A 21,339-nucleotide genomic window follows, 5' to 3' on the forward strand; every position below is an offset into this window, starting at 1 on the left:
AATTTCATGATTTCCAAATGATATTTGGAAGAAACAGGGAAAGATAAATATTTTGCTAAAAACTTTAGAATCTGCCCCTTCTCCAGACAAAGGGTGTCTTTATTTGCTTTATTTTTATTTGCTTTATCTTTATTTGCTTTAAAAAAAGCTATATACCATTACAATTCCCCTTACAACTCTGCATGAATATTGTGTTCTGTAAGTTGAAAACTACCCGCTGATAACTGCACTTACCTTCTGAGCTTTTTCTGGAACACACCAAAAGCTTTAAAGCAAAAGTACATTGCCAGGATGAAGATAACACTGTCTCTGAGTGCTTCGGCTAAATGCAATTGAGCTGATACTTACACACAGCATTTATCCCACGTACGGATTTTTAAGAATTTATACCCTTCATTAACACAAGGATTATCCAATTAAAGTGCTATTAGTTACTAGCGATTATGAGACTGCGTTGTCTCATTTAACACCGTCATTGTGGTAGAACTGTTCGCTCCCAACCTTAGGTAGATGCAAAATACAGACAAAAAAAAAAAGCATGCTTTTTGGCATTCTTTCAGCTCATGGAGTGCAAGTTGTGATACAAATCATTCATTTTTAAATGAAGTTAACTGTGGAATAAATATTTCGTTTATGCAGAGGTATATTCCTATAAAAAATAACTTACTGTAAATGCAAAATGCTCTTTTATTACTTGTATTTATTCATGCTAATTAATCATGCTAACTCATGCACTGTTAAATTCCACTGAAACATTTTCCATTAGAAGATAGTGGGATGTACTACTACGAATTACCGTAACAAGCAATTATTATAAAAATCTGAATTTATATGCATTAAAATTACCATGCTACTAACTGTAAAAAACATTTTCATTAAGTGACATAATGAAAATCATGCCATACTAGGCAGACATTGTATGACCTGTAAACAGACATAAGCTTCATATGCAAGAACCATATGAAAGCTTACCTTAGATGACAATATACATTCAAAAATCCTTACTGTGCGATTACTAAGGGAGAGAGAGAAAGAGAAGGAACAATTTAATTGCAAACACAAAAGTAGAGAGAAAATGTTGAGTGAAATTATTATTGCAATTATGTCAAGATGATAATTTAATCCTTAGTCATGTAAAATATGTAGGAATAGAAGCACATGAAGAGTAAAAGGTAGGGATCCAGTTCCACTTCAAAATTATCATTAATATGTAAAAGTTATATTAATATGTACGAGTAACTATAAAACCTGTAATTAGTCTAAAGTATAGATTGGAACCAAATTATGCAAACTATATTTATGGTAAAAGTTTCCAAATGTAGCTTCAAAGAAGCTAACACATATATATATATAATATTTTCCACCAGGGAAAAAAAGCACACACAAAACACTGAAGGAGATATATATATATATGTTGAAACTCTGTAAGGCAAAATAATCAAGTACAGACTAATTACATACCTGTGCACTAGAGTATGTACTTTGTCATATATCCACATTTACATTACTTAAAGCATGCTATTTACTCTGTAGGAGCCCTTACCTTTAATTAAACATTTTGTATTTATAAAACAACCATATATATACATTTATATATGTGTATGTATGTAAAGGCAACTCAACTTTGTAACTATTGTAGCCTTTTAAGAAGGATACCCTAATACTTCAAAGCTACAGGAACATTATCTAATCTGATCTCCTAACATGTTTTAGGTTTGGAATTGTAAGTTTGGATGATAATATACTACAAACTGGTTTCTAGGCATCATTGTAATTTTAAAACTGCACTGTCAATATTCTGACATTTGGGCAAGGTTGTGAGAAAACACATTTCCATAGAAAGAGGAAAATCTCTGAACCCCACTGAACTTGAATGTAAAATAAGTTCTAGAAGAAATAAAGTAAATGAAGTAAAATTTTCTGCTTGTAAGTAATTGAATCAAGATTTCATCCTTAAATTCAGTAGGTTAAGCTCAGGTATGGATTATCATTCTGAGCACTAAATTGTAACCAAAAACTAATCTGTAATAAAGAATGCCTTTTAAGCGCAGCAAAGGACTTTATGATACTTCTGCTCTTTCAATAATTCTACAAACTAACTGAGAGATGGCTTTTTGAAATGCAAACTTCATTCTCCTGTGGTGTAGTGGTCAGAGGTATTCACAGTCATTAAATAAATTCTTTATAGGTACAGGTAGTTCTATGAAATATGTCTAAAACCTTAGTAATTCTGATGTTAAATACCCATATTCTTGATTAATTTAGCCTTCTTTGCTCATGTGACATAGACAATGTATGCCATGAGACACTAGCTAGTTTATTCAAAAAGGGAAATAAATACACACTTTGCATGCAGAAAATGCGTTTGCATGTGGAAAGAGAGGAAGGGAATGAAATGGAATGTCCAGAGGAGTATGCGCGTTATAAACCTGATTATTCCCCGCCAAGCAGATTGGTTCTCCTGGGTTAATTACTCCATGATAGATCACTGCAGAATTAGAATATTTATAGTGGTATTTATTCGCATTTGAAATTCTTCCCAGTTGATCTTAACACCTTTTAAAAAAATATTTCTTATACAGCAACTTTGCTATCACCAACCTGTCAGAGTGATCACCAACCTGGTGATTCTTTTCATTGACCTCAGTGAGACTGATAAGGAATCAGTTCCTTACTGCTTCTAATGTGAGATTTAGAGCCAAATTTAGGGATCTACCTCAACAAACTCAAAAGATATATATGTTGTTTTCTGTAGTAAGATGAGTATGAAACATGCAATGAGATTCTGTTTATGCATTATCTTTCAAGGTAGATGAGGTAGAGTTATTCTCTTCTCTAAGATCTATTACATTACTTTTTACAGCACACTTGTATTTACAAAAAAGGCCACTGTATGTGCAATTGTACAAAGCAGCTCATATAACTGCCATCTTTAAGTTCACCCAGCAAAACTTAAAACTGAAGAACGAAATACTGTCCATCTGAAATAACATCAGTACATGCAAAACCTCTTTTGAGGACAGTATTATTTTTTACTATTTCAATTGTTGTGCTTATAAGTTTCAGGAAATGAGAATTAAATTTAGCAATGACTAGGGGTCATTGCTTTTACACCTAAAATAATGTAGGCAAATAGCTAAAAATGTAGAAATATGTAGCATCCTGATAGCATTCATAGCCAGAGTGTTCCTAGCTAGTCAGTTATTCAAATATTGTGCAAAATCAGAAATGCTAGGCTGTTCTGTGAACATTCCTGGGGCTGAGCATATATGTGCATGATAAATTTCAGATCTCCAATACATCAGAGATAGATGGCTAAAAGTAATTCTAGCCAACATAAGGAAAAATAGCTTGCTACAATATATACTGTTGCATGGCATAGAGCTCTTTAGCATGACTTACTAATAAGTAAGTAATACCTGCTATTTGTAGTAATAGCACTGTACCTTGTGCATTCACCAGATAGGTAGCACAGCCTTGAGCCTGTTAGTCTTATTCAGGCAACAGTCAACTATCTCATCATCTTACAAATCCAGACCTTGATTGTTACTTGCTGGAATGAAGCTGAACCAATTTAAAGCTATACACACGAAAACATAAACACACACACACACACTGCAATTCATTTCCAGTGAGTGAGAAATCCGTAGGTCTCTGCTCTGCATCAGTGTGATGAGCAGTCATCCGAAGAGCCCTCCTAAATGAACAAACAGGCTAGGAAACTTAAAAGAATGATAATTCAACATGTAAGTCAGTAGAAGAGAGAAATAAGATGTAATTATGTTTTTATATTCTGGCTGTTTAATAGTAATTTGCTATATTTGCATAGAGCAAACCCTGAGCCTACCCTGGTTTGCTAAGCCTCAGCTGCTGTATTCAGTTAATCCTGTTCCCCTTGAATCCATCGGTTGAACCATGAGCTAAGGAAAGTGGGGTTTAGGTTAAGGAAGCAGCCCATCATATGGCTAATAAGAGATAAACAACACATTATTTTCTGAACATTATATGCAAAAATCCCCTTGGTAAAACAGAGGACATAAATAAACATCTTCTTGTACTTAAAATGTAGTATTTGACTGTACTACAAGCAAAGTGCTGAAGACTAAAAAGCTACAACTGAGTGTAAATGTGCATAAGAATCTTAGGGCTTGGGAACTTAAAATGTTCAATGAAATAACAACCTAACTTGGCTTTTCAGTATAAAAAAAGATAGACTAAGCAACCTTCTCAGGTGATGAGGTCTTCTGTTATGCTGTGAAATAGAGAGTTTGCTTGTGATTAAGGAAAACAATCATTTGAGGTACAAGGACATCACCTTTTAAATGCAGTATCTTAAAAGATAAAAACTAAGAAATATATTATGCATATTTTCATTACATTAAGTGTTCAACTTCATAGACCAAACATTTATTGAAATGTCTTCTGAAATGTCTTATTGAAATGTTGGCAAATTTGAGCTGTGGGACAAGATACATCAGAAAATACAGAAAATGGAAATTGAAGTAAACACAATACAATCCATACAAATATTAAATGTGGTTGTCATTATAGACTAGCATGATGGAAATAATATAGACAGAGCCATACTGATATCATCTAAATTCCCTCTAAATTCCTTAGTTAGACACTTCCTATTACCTGGCTTTAGGTAGCTTTCCTTACTTATAACCTCAGATTATTTTTTTCAGAAATACTTTACTTATTTGACAGTTGAAACTAAAGCCTTTGGTGGGAATCAGTCCAGCTAAATATGACACTAACTTTTTCTAGGAAGTAATTTTCTGGAAAAAAAGGTGATGAGATTATTCATTAGTAGTCCAAGCTAGGTCCATTTGCCATTCATGATATCCCAGTCAATTCTAAGCTACCTGAAATTCATAAAATGTATCTATTAATGAAAACAAAAATAGCTCTTCAGTTATAGAAGGATTTTGCAAAATCCATGGGTTTGTGTACTCTGTTCTTAAAGCAAATGCAGCAATTATATCAACTAGTTTGTGTCCTTGGGAACAATACTACTTTTTGCTACATGATTTGCGAACAAAGTTCCTTGGATGCAAATGTCTGGTTTGTTTAATAAATAGTTTTAAAGCAGACCACTTCTGCACTGAACTAATCTTTCTTCTTTCTCTCCTTCTGCCCTTGCCATTTGCTTCAGAGAAATGCCTCTTATCTGAGATGTTTTTCTTAATGTTTTCCCAGAGAGCTCAATGACTGAGTTTTACTGGAGTGTCTCAGGTAAATGGCACAGCTCTGAGAGTTACAGTCTACCATTCTGTCACTTGTGAAGAAGTCCTTGAAATCACTGAAGATGTGAATCAGCATTGAGGAAAATGAAATATAGCATAAGCATAATATGTTGGTCCTCAAAAAGAAAACAAAGCAAGCAATATAGTTTATTTTTCCTTAACAAAGTTATTATTTAAATACAGGAAGGTAAAGAAAGCTGTTTGAACTCCCTTTTGCGTTTGCCTTATGTATTTTCAGCTCCAATTCAGACAAACAGGGCCTTTGCAATGTTTTAAAGGCCTTACCTTTTACTTCCAGTTTGCAGTCCACTTCTGCCTCTCCAAGTTCATTGACTGCTCGGCAGGTGTAAGTACCTCCATCATAGGGACTGGGTTTGCGGATCTCCAAGGTACAGACACCTTGGTTGCTGAACATTCGGTACCTTGGGTCATTCATTATAAGGACTTTGTTTTTCAGCCAGGTAATTTTGGGCTGTGGTAAAAAAAAACAAAAACAAAAACAAAAGAAAACCCACATGCACAAATTGTGAACTGCAATATTTTATCACTTCTTTGTGATGTTCAGTTAAAGCAATCCAGAAATGATGGAAAAGAGATGAAGTAGTGATAGAAAGGAAACTGTGATTCTTTTCTCAAAGATAAACATGGGCTGCATCATACATCTGTTTATAAGCAAGATTTTTTTTTTTCAATGCAGCTCCTATCACATAATTAAAGCTATAAATTTAAGCCTGCTATAAATACAACAAGGACTATGCAATGATAGCAAACATCTGAGCACTAGCTTTTGACACCCAACTACTCTGAGTTAATAAGAAAAGCATGTTTTTCTGCATTAATTTGCAGAGTCAGAAACTGTGAAGATGAAGAGTGAACAGTAAACGTTCTTAAACACTCTGGAGTTCTCATTTTACTAGTCCAGTTCAGCTTCTCAGAATAGAGAATAGATCACAAAAAGACACAATTCAAAAGAAACCACAAGACACATTGTGCAGTGGGTCTGAGAAACAACATGATCCCCAGAGTATTCCTCTAATGTGCTTACTTAAAGAATAATTAGATTTTATAGAATAATTATGGCTTTATTTTTGTAATAACCTTTAGTGATATATTAATTTTACAGCTGTTGTCAGTATGGGTCCCAGTATAGCCCAGCCTTCTCCTGAGGTTTTGCCCTTTCACTGAGTTATTTGTGAATTAACTATTATAGTGCCTATAGCACGAGTAAGTAGGTCCTTTTTTTGTATTTTTGCCTTCAGCCTGGCTTGTGAGAGAGACAAATGGCAAAAGTAGTATTATAATTTGCATTGTCAGGTTAAACTCTCTCATGTTTTAAGTGCTGTTAGAAGCTGTGCTGTACCTTGGGATTGCCCCGAACGCTGCAGTTCAAAGTAGCATTGTAACCAGCTATGGCAAAGGTGTTGACCAGAGGCTGAGTAAACAGAGGCCGTTCACTGAAGTCAAAATCATCGTAAACTGGATATTTGTAGACTTTACCTATGAAATGAAAATAAAACATTTTTGAAAAAGAATGTTGGTATGTAGATAAATACCCAAGCATCTTAAACGGCTATGAGGAGTTGTTTCTGATCTGCCCTGTGACTCTAGCAATTGCACTTGTAGGGGAGGCTGGAAGTGCACCTGCAAAGTGACTATAGCCCCTGGCCATGCTACAGTGTTGATACCTGAGAGCTTCTCTTTATTTCCTGTGTAGGTGGTATACAAAATAACACATGTTTGTTCCATGTCTTTGCCTGCTTTCCCTGCATGTTACAGAATAGGACAGATCATGACCGATGTACTGCAGGATGCCTACCTTTGACAAGCCTTGTTCACTCTGTTGCCAATTACTTTTCACAGTTTGTTCTGCTTACAAACTGTCTCTGTATCTGAAAATCCATTTTTCTTTCTGCTTCAAACAGTATACTAATAATACAGATACCTGAGAGGATGTAGTTTCTGTACAAGGAAAACATGGTAGTAAAATGTATCTTCTCACTGCCACTTTATCCCTGCTCTACAGTGGAGATTACCATCAATAAATTCTCTTCAGCCACAAACTCAGCCAGCATGTAAAACAGCTGGACAGGCAGACACCCATTCCTGTGCACAGGTATCATCAAACATCATTGCTTCACTGAAACGTGATCCAAGCTCTCATAGTGACTTCAGTGCAGCTTAGGCCTGATACTTGCTCTCATGAGAAGGGCAAGTAAGCTGTGATGAAAATCAATTTCTATAGCCATTGTTCATGACCCTATTTGTAAAAGAGAGGACCTTCAGTTCTTCAGCCTGGCGGTGTGGGTTGTACAGGTTGTCTGTCCTCTGCATCATGGCAGTCATGTATTCCTTCCTTTCAGACAAACTGAGGTGATCTGATTTGATTTTCTTCCTGTGAGCCACTTGTTTGTAGAATTTCCCTTCCATAAGTGGGCAGGATTTTTCATTTGTGTTTTTTTTTTTTTTTTTTAAGTTCACAGTACCATGTCAAACTGACAACTTCTGAAATGTCAGGATTTTTGACTGCAGGATCAGAATTTGTCCAACCCCACCCTCAAGAGATGTGAAGCAGGAGTTATGCTTTTCTGTTGGATCCTGCCTGAAATGGAGGGAGCACTTGCACAGCTCATGCCAAGTCTCCACTGGGAGGCAGTGACCCACTGCTTCTAACAGAACAGCTGCTTTAATCCTCTTCCAGCTCTTGTCAGCTTATATCTGCCAATGGTGACGTGAGTCTGAGATCCAAGACCATAGGGCAGAACATGGGAAAAAAAGTCCCACTCCTGATTAAAACAATGCCTTTGAACTATGTGTACAACTGAAGAAGTCTTAATAGGAAGTACCCTAGCTGTTGGTGGCACCTGGTCTTGGGGCTAGGAGTGCCTCCGAATGCTTTAGAGATATGGCCTTTACCTCTGATCACCTTCCAGCCTCTGAGCACCCCCCTTCCCTTTTGACAAGGAATGGATAATTAGCTAACCATCCTTTGCAATCAAAGCACTCTCTTTGGTCATTGTTGCATCCTCGCTGAGGCCACACATGTTCTCAGCGAAGACCCTGAAGTAGTACTCATTTCCTATGATGAGCTCATTGATGGTGGCACTGGTGCGATGGTAGTGCTCGATCACTGTGAACCATTCCTGAAAGGCACAAACACAGAGGGTGAGCTTCCCCACAGCACCCTGCACCTCACAGACATCAACTGGAAGAATCATCAAGCTTGTGGGAGTAGATGGAATGTTAGTGAACACTAAAGTAATGACACTGACAATAATTAATGAAATGAGTGATGATGAGAACACTGCAGAGCTCACTGATGAGCAGTGAAGGCCGAATGGAAAGTGAATCCTCCTGAATTGTTACACTCTGGTAGCTGGAAGGGTTTGTTTCAGGCAATCCAGTATTACTAAGTTGGTGTTGTGTGAGCAAGGCAGGCACCCTCATTCCTAATTCAGTCTGCTGACTGAGAAAGTATAGTTGAAGATAAGAAAACTTCAGCTTTGGGGCGAAGGCAATAGCATGTGCTATTCTGCAGTAATATGTACTCACTCATCTACCCTCTCTATCACAGGTTGAGTGTTCGTGAGAAATGTAGTTTTATGCCAGTGATCCTCTGATATCTAAAGTCTCATATGGGGAAGTGGGCTTTAGTGCTTTGGTCTTGCAGCAATAACAGGACATGTGAATTCTGTCCTAGTACACAATGCTTAAATAACAATCTGAGATGAAAGAGGTCAATGCCAAAAATGCAATTAATATAAAGCGCAATATGACCACAGCAATGTTTTTGCTTTTCTTTACTCTGCCCTACATAGTTTTCTTCTCAAGATGAACTTGTGCTGAGTTCCCTGAACCACAGTTTGCACTGCTATTTGGTCAACTTTAAGAGCCAAAGTTCCTTTGGAAAAACAATTTTCTGTAGAAGGCCAGCTGTACCAGAATTGCAAATTGCACCATCACAGATAATGTGAGGAAACTGTGACCTGAATGATCCATGTCACACTGGACCTTAGATGCTGCTGTTGTTACTTTCTCCTTAACACAGTAATTTAGGGAGAGGGGACATTGTTGTGATTACTGTACCAGAGATCATATCTTCTTACAGTCTCAAGAGAAAAAAAAAGGATGGAAACAGAAACAGTGGCACAGGAAGAATGAACTGATCAGACCATGAAGCAGATAAATATATTAATGCAAGGAGTTGGGGGGGGGAAGACACTAGTTACCTATCCTAGACTTCCAGTGTTTAAATTTGCAGTAAATGTTAAATCTAAGAATCCAACTACTGTCTTTTAAGGATGTGAAAAATTCCTGTTAGTTTAACGAAAATAATGAACATTTCTGTGTTACACTTTTCATCTGCGAATCTCAAAGCAGTATAGGCATTAATATGTACCATTTTGTTAGGGGTAGTAAGGAGTGGCAATGATTCACACAGTGTGACATTACAGGTTTGAAAACAGCAGCACCAGTACAACAGTTTGTTCTAGTAGCAACGTACTGACTTCAGAATTAATATTTTTGGGGTTTTATTTTCTCTACTGAGACAAGGGAAACATGCAGAATTACTTCTCTCAAATCCACCTGTCCCTTTTTAGTCCTCTTCTTTGGCATAATTTGAAAACATTTTCATTTGTAGGCTTTAGTTATAGTGAACAAGAGATTTTTAGAGGTTTTAGAGATGCCTTGCAGATTCTTTGAATGCCGATAAATCAACGCTTTGTCCACTTACGTAATTTTAAGCATGTAATGTTTTTTGTTTTTAAAAGGGAGAATTCATGAGTACATCAAGCTTTTTAACATCTCATTTTTACTTACCATACTCTTCTTATCTGCTTTTTGAATAGTGTACCCAGTAATGGCAGCATTTCCATCATCCTTTGGTGGCTTCCATGATAAATTTACATTCTCTCCCCAAACATCCTCAATAGTTACAATCTCTGGTGGGCCTGGGCGATCTGTAATAAAAATATGGCAGCTGAAATTTTCTACTCTTTGCTTTCTCTATGTTTTCCTACACACATCTTCCACTTAGTCTAATTTCTCTCTTTCCTACAACACACACACGCAAAAAACCTCAAAACCAATGTCAAAACGAAGGTTGCACAGTAAAACTTCCCAAAGTTAAGATGTGAGAATTGAAGTAAACTTAATACTTAAAGTTGTGCTACCAGTTTTGACTACCATGTAAAGAAATAGATCAGCAAAAATGAAAAGTAAGTGTGTTTTCTTGCCTGTCTTTCCTACCTTCACGTACTTTCAACATTTAGGATTTCTTCTACACTACAGTTGTGACAAACTTAGTATGAATTTGCTGCTATTTCTGGCTATGGGTACCACTCAACGGGAAAAAGCTTGCATCCTGGATAGGCAAGAACATGAAGGGCATGATACTGACATGTTCCAACAAGCATCTGCTACTATGTATGGAGATTATTACTTAGAGTCCACAATTCTATAGCCAAGTAATTGGGTGTGGAGAGTTACCACCATCAAGAAAGATGTTCTTTGGGATCCTTGTTTTTCCTATAGCCTTGGAATGGCTGGATTTATTTCTGTTCCTCAAAACGTACCAACAATCTGAATATCTATCGTAGCTTTGTCCACCAAGTTCTCTACTTCCACTTTCATGTCATATTCTCCAGAGTGCCCCCTCTCTGCCTTTCGGATGAAGATGATGGTGTCGTTCTCAGTGTTGCGGATGTTGATTTCATTCTTGTCGATTGGAGAACCATTTTTCTGCCATGATACTTTTGCCCTTGGTTTTCCCTGCAAGAAGCCAGGAAATAATTTTCATATGAATTTTGGAGAGAAAAGGAAAGAAAAGAAAACAGGTTTATTTCCCATTTTTCTCAAACAGGAAATAAACACTGTCCTGAAAGAAACAAAAAATTCTTTTTAAAAATATACAGCATTTAGAGGTGCAATCATACCAATTCACCTGAAATACAGCTTTCTTTCCTTTTTTTTTACCCCAGGACATTGAAAATATTTGCACATTCTGGCTATATTGAGCAATTATCTTTCTGGCTATATTTGACAAATAACTTCCAGTTTTCTAAAATAAATAGGAGAAAAAATAACTCACAGAAAATACAGAATAAAGTATTTCACCCTCTGGAAGTGCTTACATTCTCTCCACTGCCAGTGAAAGAGGGAAATAGTAGACTAAGCCTCTAGGGAACCTAAACTCTCTTCTTTCATTGCAAAAGAAGTTGGAATAGCTGTTAGGTAGGCTGGATGATGACTTTTGTGTGCCATTTTTTGTATATATAAGTGCCCAATTTAGGTACTTAATTTAGAGTGAATTCCACCTGCTTTACCATGGGATTTGCCTTCCAGAGGCAGTTTGTAGATGCTATCTGAAAAGGGTAATTCTCACACTGCTTTGAACACCTTTATCTTAGAGAATAATCATAGACTTTAATCTCTTTAATTAACCATAGAATTTAATGTTCCTCTAATTTCTCAAGAGAAGTATAGCTTGCAGTGTATTGCTGATCAAGCTTTTATAAGGCTTTTAACAGCTTTTAACTTTTAAAGCTGAGTTATGCCCACCCAGTATCTTTAAGTGTGCAAACATGAAATAGAAATGAATTCTTCCTTAATTCTTGTATCCAGAAGAAGAACTCTGCAAGTAAAGAGACAGCCACTGTTGTAAAAGGTGTCGGAATGAAGGTTAACATGACACTGTAGAAAACATGCTATATATTTAGAAATAGTCATATTTGTGATCACAAGGATTTAAAAGTTGCAGTCTGCCCACTCCTCCCCTCACTTTTCCTCTCTCAAGAAAATTATTAAATGCTACTGTTCCACCCATGATAACTATATCTAACAGTATAAGCACTTTGCATTGTGCTAGCAATTATCTCACATGTAACATCTACTGTAAGGATTAGTAAGTGTCCTTTGGATGACAGATGACCAATCAGTCTGTCTGATCCAGCTCCCAATTCATTACTTGGCTGAACATAATTTCTATGAGATGTCAAAGCAAAAGCTTTCAAACACCTCTGTGCTTCAGTGTGCTTCCACACTGCTTAAGTTACAGAGAAGTGAGTTAAAAAGCATCAGTATAAAAACAAACAAACAAACCAACCACAAAAAACAAACAAATGAGAAATATTTTTAGTTCTTACCTGGAAAGGAATAACAAGATTCACAGTTTCTCCAACTCTTCGAGTATAAGTTTGTTTTAAGTGTCTTGGTAGACGAATCTTAGGAGGCTCTGGAAAAAAAAAAAAGCTTGTGCATTACATTTATCTTCTTTTCTAACTGAGGCAGCACTGGTGGGCATCAGTATAAAATGGAGACTCTGTGGTCTACAGTTCCCAGAAGTGACTAGTGTGTGAGGTATCTTAAATTTCTTGGTCCCACAGTGTTACATTTAGTACACCATCAGGTTTTAGAACACCAAATGCTATGGTGGTAGGAACAGGTGAGAAACTTAGTGCAACTTAAAAAAGGCACCATCAATTTCAAATTCCGCAGAAAAAAAAAGCCCTAAAAAACTGAGAAATAAAGGCTCAGAAATGAAACAAATAAAAATAATTATTACATTTTTTCAAGGTGGTTTCATGATTTCTAGCCATAACACAGTGGCTTTGTAAGGCTGTATCATCACTTTCCAACAGCAAATAAGTATTAGCCTTAAAAAATCAGGTCTCAGTATGGAAACAGAGTGTATTTGCAGGTTAAGTGTAGTTAGGAGGATCTTACCTATCACTTCCTTGACTAAAATAGGCCCAGGGTGGTACTTGGGCTCGCTTTCACCAGCAGCATTCACAGCTTTTACTCTCACAAGGATTTTCGAGCCAGTGGGCAGGCCATTGATAGTAAACTTCGTTTTGTCTGTCAGCTCCGGGTTAGCCACGATCCATTCATCGGCTAGTTTAGGGAAATGGAGGGAGGAGGACAAATCGAAAGAACAGGGAATTATAAATACACCCACTGCATGGATGAGGAAAATTACAAAACAGTAATAGATACATTAGATTCTAATGAATAATTCTATTTTGTTTTTCTAATTATGCTGTAACACAATATAGATTCACTTTCACACATAGGAAGGATGTTTTAAACCTTAAGGGGTTCCTGATGATTATATATTTATATATAATGGTACAAATGTTATCAGAATATGTCTATAATTTAATTGTGGCAGAAAGAAAACTGGTTAGTTTTTTAATTCAGCTGGTAGAAAACAAGGGGGACAAAGAGTATATTTCCAAAAGCACTCATAATTTCTTTAACAGCTTCCTTGGAGAGAAATGGGGTTTGCAATTAATCTCAACCAGTACTGAGTAGCCTTGAAAGTAGAACTGAGAAATAAGAGAAACACAGAATATTTACATATTGCAATGAAATGCCATCTCTCCTTGTGCCTTTAAAAAAGGCAGGCTGTGTCAGAATTATTCACATAATTACATCATTCTCGGATTTTTAATCCTACCCCTAGGCAGTTGCATGTAAGTCATAGAGTGATCCTAACAGTTCAGTCTTTCAGAAGAGCTTCAATTACAAATGACACTTTCTTATCCACTCTGTCATCCCAACATAGGCTGCTGTAACGCTGCTGGCACCTGGACATTGGAACCAGGTTTATGAATTAGCAAGTCAGGATCAATACTTTCCACGTGATATAAAGATTGCATTATAAAATGGGCACAGAAGACAAGAGAACTATTATAAACTAGAGAGCCCTGCAGCTTCAGAGTATAATGCTGTGACATTTTTTCTTAACTGTGTGTCTTACTTTTAGGAATAAAATTCTCCTTCAAGCTACTTCTTTCAGCTTCTAGCAGAAAAGGATTGCAATCGATGACTGTTTCCCAAGAACCTCCCCCTCCCCTTATACATGTACTACAGAAAATTCTGCAGACTGTTGCCCCTGAAATTCACTCTTGGGAATTTATCTTTACTTCTATGAAGAGAGTTTTTCTTTTGTTAAAGAAGATTTATATCCTTTGTCGAATACTGTACCTTCCAGGTTAAAAGGTGGCTCCAGCAATTCCTCAGACAGATCTGTCGATATACCTTGTGAGAATCCATCTTTAAAATTAATCAGAGACACCCACTTTCACATAGATGGAGCATTTTGTCAGTGGTTAGCAATTCCTGTTAGTAAGTATGCAAAGATAGATGCTGGGCTTTAAAGATTTAGAGGACCCATATTTAGGGAGACTGCAGGGAGAAAAGAGATAGGAAGAAGGCATCTAGATCACAGCATAGTTATATGTGATGCCCACAGGAAAGCTAAAGGATTAAGGAAGAGGAGGAGATAAGTTTGTATGTTTTTCTTTGGGCCTGAGCATAGCCCTAGAAATATGAAAATGAAGAGACAAAAGGAACATTTGGAAGAGAGAAATGAAACAAAGTGATGATGGGAGAAAGTGTAGAAGGAGAAGAAAACAGATCATAGAAAAGATAAGAAATTCAGAGATAAATTCTGAGTAAGAGAGACAGAAAAAAAAGAGGTCTTGGAAAAAAACTTGAGGAAACAGAGGAAGAGAACACATTTAGCTAAAGGCAACATAGAAGATTAAAGAAGACCAAACCCATGGATGATGACAGATATGACGTAGACCCTAAGGCTTTATTTCCTGGACGAAGCTATCACTGTCCTGGATTTCCTGTAATTCTGGAGTTGGCTATTTTCAGGATAATAAAAATACTATTCTAGTATCTGTGCATGGTCCTAGATGAATACACTGGCAAAGATCTCAGCCAACAGACACTCTCTGAAGTGCTTATTTAGTAGCTATGAAAACAGATCATCTGCAGGTACAATAGCCCGTTAAAAGCAGATAAACATAGTGTCCTAGGGAACACTAAGGCCAAGCTCCTCAGGCTACCCTTGAAATGTCCCACAAGAACCAGTCATCGGCATACTTTACTAGTAACTGACTTCTCCAGTATCAACAAGATTTGGTCTACTCTGCATCACCATAGCAAAAAGTTCAAGTTGGACGTTGAAAATTGGACCTGGGGAGTTCTATATTTGTGTTGGATCCAGATACTTATGATGAGACTCTAGTTCAGTAATATACACAGAGAGCTGTCAAAACTAGTAAGGAAGTCCAAAAGTCCACCACGTCGATAAAGTTATGAGCTTGAGACTAAAGGGAAATACCAATTTTTGCAAAGCCAAACCAATGCTCATGATACATTATTCTTTTGAATTATCATTATATAATTTTTGTCTTTCTCTTTTCAGCTTGTGATTTTTCCTAATGATTGCTATGCTAAAGAAGACTCAAAAAAACCCTCTTTAAAAGTAGTTCAGTGACAACAATGAAAGAATGGAGAATGTAAAGACAAATGAGTTTACAAACAAATAACTAAGAGAACAGAATATTAGAATGAATATAGACAGTCAAAAAAGTACCTTGAAATTAAAAAGAGTTATTAAACATTACAGAAGAAATTAGTTTGAGGCAGAACAGGCACTGAAAAGACCGAGAAAAAGAGGCACTGAGATATTGCAAGAAAGGAAAAAAAGACTTTATGGAGAAAGAAAAATTTATAATCCAATAACATGACTTAAAATTGGTATTTTCTACTTATCTTGCTTCTTCCTAAACATTTTTATAACATATATACATAATGTCAATTGTGTATATATAGATGTATATGCATATATAGGTGGCATATATAGATATACATAAACACCCAGAAAACTATGTAAAATACATTGTACCCATTGTATTTTAACTGAGGTGGGTTACAATAAAATGGCAGACGACTGCCATTTTGTTGTATCTTCATATGTTTTAAGCCTATCTGAAAAAAAAAGTAAAAGAATTTGTTCCATTCAACAGGTATAAAATGATCTTCTGTCTAACAGTCCTTTAAAGATAGATTAGGAAGATTCCTCTAACAGACATAGTTTGAATTAATGTATTTATATTTTTCATTCTCTCTTGTCACCTTATTTGGATATCACATAATGTAATGTCAAGGGGTTTGTGACAGTAGCATATTACAAGCACTTATAACTTTTCCCTGCCAGTATACCAGTGCTAAACAAAGCAGAATATAAAGTATACACTGAAGTCCTCATATTGACAGTTCCCTTTATATTCCCCTACGTCTGGCCTGTGAATGGAAACAATATAGGAATACTGCATCTTAATGGAAGACTGCATGCTTACTGGTTCTGAGAGGTTCCCACAGCTCCCTCCCAATATACAAGGAAAACCCTTTCTACCATTCCAGCTGTGTTTGCCTTCAGGTGCTCTTCTCGAGGTCTCTGAGCTTCTTGCAGTCTGTTTCTGTTCCTTAAAGATATTCAGCTAAATACTACAAGATGCTGAGTGCTCCTGAGAAAAGCCAGTGGTTCTTCTTCACACCCTCTCCCACTCGCCTGAGAGAGAGCTGAGCGTACTCTTATCCTGTGGAATCTGACCACTTTTATGAACTACTGTTTTCCTAGGTTGTCTGAATCTGAAATGTGACAGTGTGAATGACAATGTCCTCTACTTCTTGTCTCCAGGCTGTGGACTGCATTCATTAAAAGCTTTCATTGAAACAAATGCCTTCATGAAAAAAGTTATGTAAATCATAACTTGATTTACAGCACAGTTGAGAGCAGCAGCTAGTGGAGCTGAAGATAACTGTGTCCCATTCATCCACAATGTTGCTGCAGTTGATGGTGTTGGCCCACAGAGGCTGGGTATTGCACATACCACTCCAGGCTATTTTATACTTACCCACATGCTGGTGGATTTTATTTTTTGAGAATAAACTTCATTTGATGCCAGTTCAGAAAAAAATCTGCTAGAAAATACTAAGTTTCTGCTGCTTGATCACCAAAGACAATATTTACGACGTATTAATTGTAAAATGTATTTCCCTACTCTCAAATGTGTATTCAATGTCTGACATCTTTGTCTGTCTCCTTCAGTTCTGTATCAACTTTTGTCTTAGACAGCCATAGTTGAAGATCCCATATATGACTGCACTGAAACATTGGAGAAATTAAATATCTAGACATGAACTTCACATGCCTAGATAACTTCTACAGGAAACTATACGAGAGGCTGTCTGTTCTTAGTGCTGGGGACTTGCGCTTGAAGTAGCCAATTAGTGATATGTCAACGTAGGGATTACCATACTGAGGACTTCCTGTCCCTAAAACCCACCTGAACGTATATTGGACCACACTCATTATTTTTTATACATTCATGCATCCATCCACTCTTTACTGCCTTGACTGTCACTTAAGGTTCTAAAAGAGGATAGCTATTAACACGGTACTTGGTACACTGCAACAGATTATATGGCTTTTGGTTTGGATTTCAGATCAAATATAAGATATGTTGAACTACAATCAGTGGGTGGGATCTGGAATACAAACCAAAGGAAGCCTGAACAAAACCCTGCTGCTTGAGGTTTTCTGACTGATTAGTCTCTGCCTTACTGTGAGAGCACCTGATACCCGTAGAGAAAAAATGGAGAAAGTCTCACCTACTTTCACCATGAGTAACATACCCCAGGTGCTCCCACTTACTTCCTTCAAAGCAGTACTCTACAACATAGCCGTCTAACCCTGCCGCTCCGATCTGGTCTGGAGGCCTCCACTTCATTGTCACCGAGGTGTCAGTCACTCCGTCCACTGCCAGGAGAGTCGGTGGGCTGGTAACAGCTGAAGCAAGCAAGCAGCAGGGAGAAGGCAGAAAACTGTGTTACAAGTAAAGGTTTACATTTATGGTCTGTATTCCTCTAATTTAGCATCACAGGTGACAGGCTAAATCCTGCCTACCAGGATGATTTCAAATTATCCCTAGCGCATCTTTCTTTCAACTAGGACCATAGGAGGAGAAGCAGCTACCTCATCCCATATCTGCTCACAGCCTAAGCCAGAGATAAACTCCTCCTGCTGAGGAGAGAGAAGGACAAAGAGTGTGGAAGGCAGAGCAGAGAAGTTTGGAGCAGTGTATTCTACCATAGCAGGTGTTTTCTGTCAAGAAGGGAACTTGCTGTAGCAGTAATAGCCACCTTCTTCCCTCTCCTCTTTGTTCTGGGCATGCTGCTGAGCAAGGTGGGAACCTTTCCTGGCCTACAGAACAAGACACTACTCTTTTGCAGGGACTTGTGGTTGTCACAATAGTTTGAAAATCTGCTTCTTTATATGAAGAGGCAACGGAATTAGTCTGTCACTAGGTGAATGACAAGGCCTTCTAGCTGTTACATTAATAAAAAGCAGTAAGATGACATTTAGAATAGTATAAATCTGGATTGTCTGCAAAAGGATATTAAAAATATGTGATTCCTTTCCGGGAAAAAAGTCCCTGCTTAAGTCCCTAATTTCACTCTATGCCTCATGGATTCCCCATAGAGTGAAATTAGGGACTATTCAAATGTATCTTATCCTGTGGTTAGTTGCAAAACTGGGCAAATTTTTTCCCATAGGTTTCTACCTTTATGACCTGTGACTTTTTAAAAATGGAAATGTATGAATTATTTGTGACTGTACATTTTAAAATGGCAAGCTACTGTGTAGCAAAGCCTAAATAGTGAAATGTGAAAGAAAGCCTCATTTTCATACAGTGCAGCCTGCAAATAGTGATCTTTAGACTTCTCATTTTTCTTGACCTTTTTTGGCCAAAAGCCAGTGATTGCCTGTGATTCATCATCTTTACCTATTCTCGAAATTGCCGATTTGACTGGCAATAGTTTGACTCTATTGATTTAGGATGTGCCTATGATACACAGAAATGTGGAACTATTAGTTCTGGTCCTTAAAACACATTGACTGTAGTATTGACGATATCAGGCTCACCTATAGTAACACTGGTTTATTTTAGTGCATCGTTCTTCTGTCTATGCATGCCTGTCTCTTGTTTATAAAAGATTGTAGTTCCGGGGACAGACATGTACTTTATGAAGCACCTCATAAAGACAGGTCCTGAGCAACACAAGTGCCACAAGAACTACAGTTATATAATTAGAGGACTATAATAATGTATTAATAATTGTGTTCTAAATGCATGCCTGTCTCTGTTCTCTTGATTACTTACCTAAAGGAACAAAGGACTTCGAAGGCATACTTGGTTTGGACATGCCTATTGCATTAACAGCAAATACACGGACCTCGTAAGCAACACCTTCAATCATCTTCTTTGGCTCAAAAGTTGTTTCTTTACACAGTTCAAAATTCAGCCTCATCCACCTGGAGCTTTGTTTCTTTTTCCTCTCAATGAAATATCCTATTGACCAAACAAAATTTTATTATAGTAAGTGATGGCATAAAGATCAATAGTGAAGGGTCTGGTTTTTGACTTCCCAACAGCGTTTTTTTCTGGATACACCTCCATATCCCCTTCTAGCCTTGGAGTGATTTAGGGATTATTGTTACATTTTGCTAATTGCAAGCTATCTGACAGTCACCTTCTTTGCTTTCATGGCCACATATGAGCATTTTTTGGACTTCACATACAACACTGCTGTGTTTAGTTCAGAGTGAAAAGGGTCTGAGTCTACTGGCCTCTGGGCCTCTAGGCCTTTCTTCCTCTTGGTACAGTGTAATAGAAGACATTCCAATTTACTCAGTAAATTGTTTCTGAAATTCCTTCTAACACTCAAACAGGCTAATAACAGTTCCAAGTTTTGTTTTATAGGAGGTTGTCTTTCAAGTAGGGAGCTTGATAGTGTGGCAACATACAAAATGACTAAACTCAACTCATTAGAAAAACAAATTTCTGATAAAGTCAAAGAGAAGGTAGAATATTGTCGCAACTGGATACTCCCAGTGCAACCCTCCAGGGCCTGAGCTAAACTCTGATCCTATTGCATCCATTATTTGGGGTTTGTTTCTTTTGTCTATATTAGAACATCACCACAAAAAAAAAAAGTACCTAAGATGGGTGATCCACCATCATTTGCTGGAGGTTCCCAGGTCATAATACACCAGTCTTCACCCACCTCAGTCACATTTGGTGCCTGAGGAGGATCAGGGACATCTGTTGTAAACAAAGTGAATATTATTTTAAAAAATCTTCTTCTTACTGCATAGTTCGAATAAAAAATGTAAAATAAGAATCAAATATGAATAGTTTTTGATGTGCAATGGGAATTCCTAATGAAGAGAGAGAAAAAGAAAGTTTGTGAATCCTGTCTGGTGGTTGGGAATGGATAAGTGCCAAGTTCTTCAGCATAGTCAAGACACTTGAGAGGCACTTGAGGACATGTGGTGAGACAGAGCCCACAGCCATAGGGAGAATGGAGAGCAAAGAATGATAAGGGCAGCCTGAGGGAACTACAGAAGTTTGGTCCCTGCAGAGTGAAGTGACAGCAGAGTTATAATTAACTCCTACTTAAATCCCTTGCCAAGCTCCTGTGTCCTTCAGTAACACTGAGCCTTAGTACCCTTATATCTCAATTCCTCAGCTGACCGTGGAGACAAAGAGGTAAATGGAAGTTTTCTGAGAATCTGTAACAGTTTGGTAGCTAGGGAGGACAGCATCTACAGAAGAGAACCTTCAGATAGGGGAAGGAGAATTTGTCTCCTGTTGGAGTGCATAAAAGTGTGGGTCTTCAAGGAACATTTATTGACAATGGCTGTGATAAAAGACATGGCTCATGTGCACGGTTCCACATGACTTACCAACCACTTTGATGTTGATTAGAGCTGTGTCCTCTCCAGCCTCATTCTTTAGAGTTATTCTGAAAGGACCTGAATCTTCCCTCTCAGCTGTATCAATGACCAGGCAGCTGCTGTCTGGATATGTTTCTGCCCGTATTCTTCCGCTGTCTGTGATCCCCTAGGAATCAAGGTAAACAGAGGGAGAAGTCATGTTTTCTATATTTGACAATAAAAGACTCAAAAATCAAAATTCAAAAGTAGTATAGTACAGTTCAGAAAAATTCTTAAAGCAACTGTAAGAAAAACCACAGTAAAATTCAGAATTTTAGTCACCCAATGATGACAAAAATGACAAAATAACTAAAATAAGTAAAAATAAGTACAATGTGGTAACTGTTTAGTACTCAGTTCAGCCATTGCACCATAAAGGATGAGGCACTAGGCTTACTTGTCCTGTGAGCAAGAACACATTTTTTAACACCATCTGACAGTAATTTGATG

The 21,339-nt window shown here is 37.3% G+C and overlaps 1 protein-coding gene across 4 annotated transcripts in view; it reads right to left on the reverse strand.

Annotated features, from left to right (window-relative positions):
• MYBPC1 (myosin binding protein C, slow type) overlaps positions 1 to 21,339 on the reverse strand; it is a 74,944-nt gene that overhangs the window by 1,721 nt on the left and 51,884 nt on the right. The window contains exons 17-29 of one of the 4 annotated variants that reach the window (XM_027680483.1): positions 20,860 to 21,016; positions 20,111 to 20,215; positions 19,274 to 19,462; positions 17,764 to 17,898; positions 12,972 to 13,139; positions 12,392 to 12,480; positions 10,823 to 11,018; positions 10,068 to 10,207; positions 8,230 to 8,389; positions 6,610 to 6,746; positions 5,535 to 5,721; positions 2,430 to 2,488; positions 973 to 1,015 (exon numbers count right to left, since the gene is read on the reverse strand). In XM_027680483.1, the coding sequence (XP_027536284.1) occupies positions 1,013 to 1,015; positions 2,430 to 2,488; positions 5,535 to 5,721; positions 6,610 to 6,746; positions 8,230 to 8,389; positions 10,068 to 10,207; positions 10,823 to 11,018; positions 12,392 to 12,480; positions 12,972 to 13,139; positions 17,764 to 17,898; positions 19,274 to 19,462; positions 20,111 to 20,215; positions 20,860 to 21,016 (1,725 nt within the window). In that variant the 3' untranslated portion in view covers positions 973 to 1,012. Of the gene's footprint in view, positions 1 to 972; positions 1,016 to 2,011; positions 2,489 to 5,534; positions 5,722 to 6,609; positions 6,747 to 8,229; positions 8,390 to 10,067; positions 10,208 to 10,822; positions 11,019 to 12,391; positions 12,481 to 12,971; positions 13,140 to 17,763; positions 17,899 to 19,273; positions 19,463 to 20,110; positions 20,216 to 20,859; positions 21,017 to 21,339 lie in introns of those variants that run through there. The other 3 variants (XM_027680484.1, XM_027680482.1, XM_027680485.1) reach the window with 3 other exon arrangements.

The sequence above is a fragment of the Neopelma chrysocephalum genome, unplaced genomic scaffold (genome assembly GCF_003984885.1).
Source record: "Neopelma chrysocephalum unplaced genomic scaffold, ASM398488v2 Primary Assembly neopelma1_59, whole genome shotgun sequence".
Classification (NCBI taxonomy): Eukaryota; Metazoa; Chordata; class Aves; order Passeriformes; family Pipridae; genus Neopelma; species Neopelma chrysocephalum.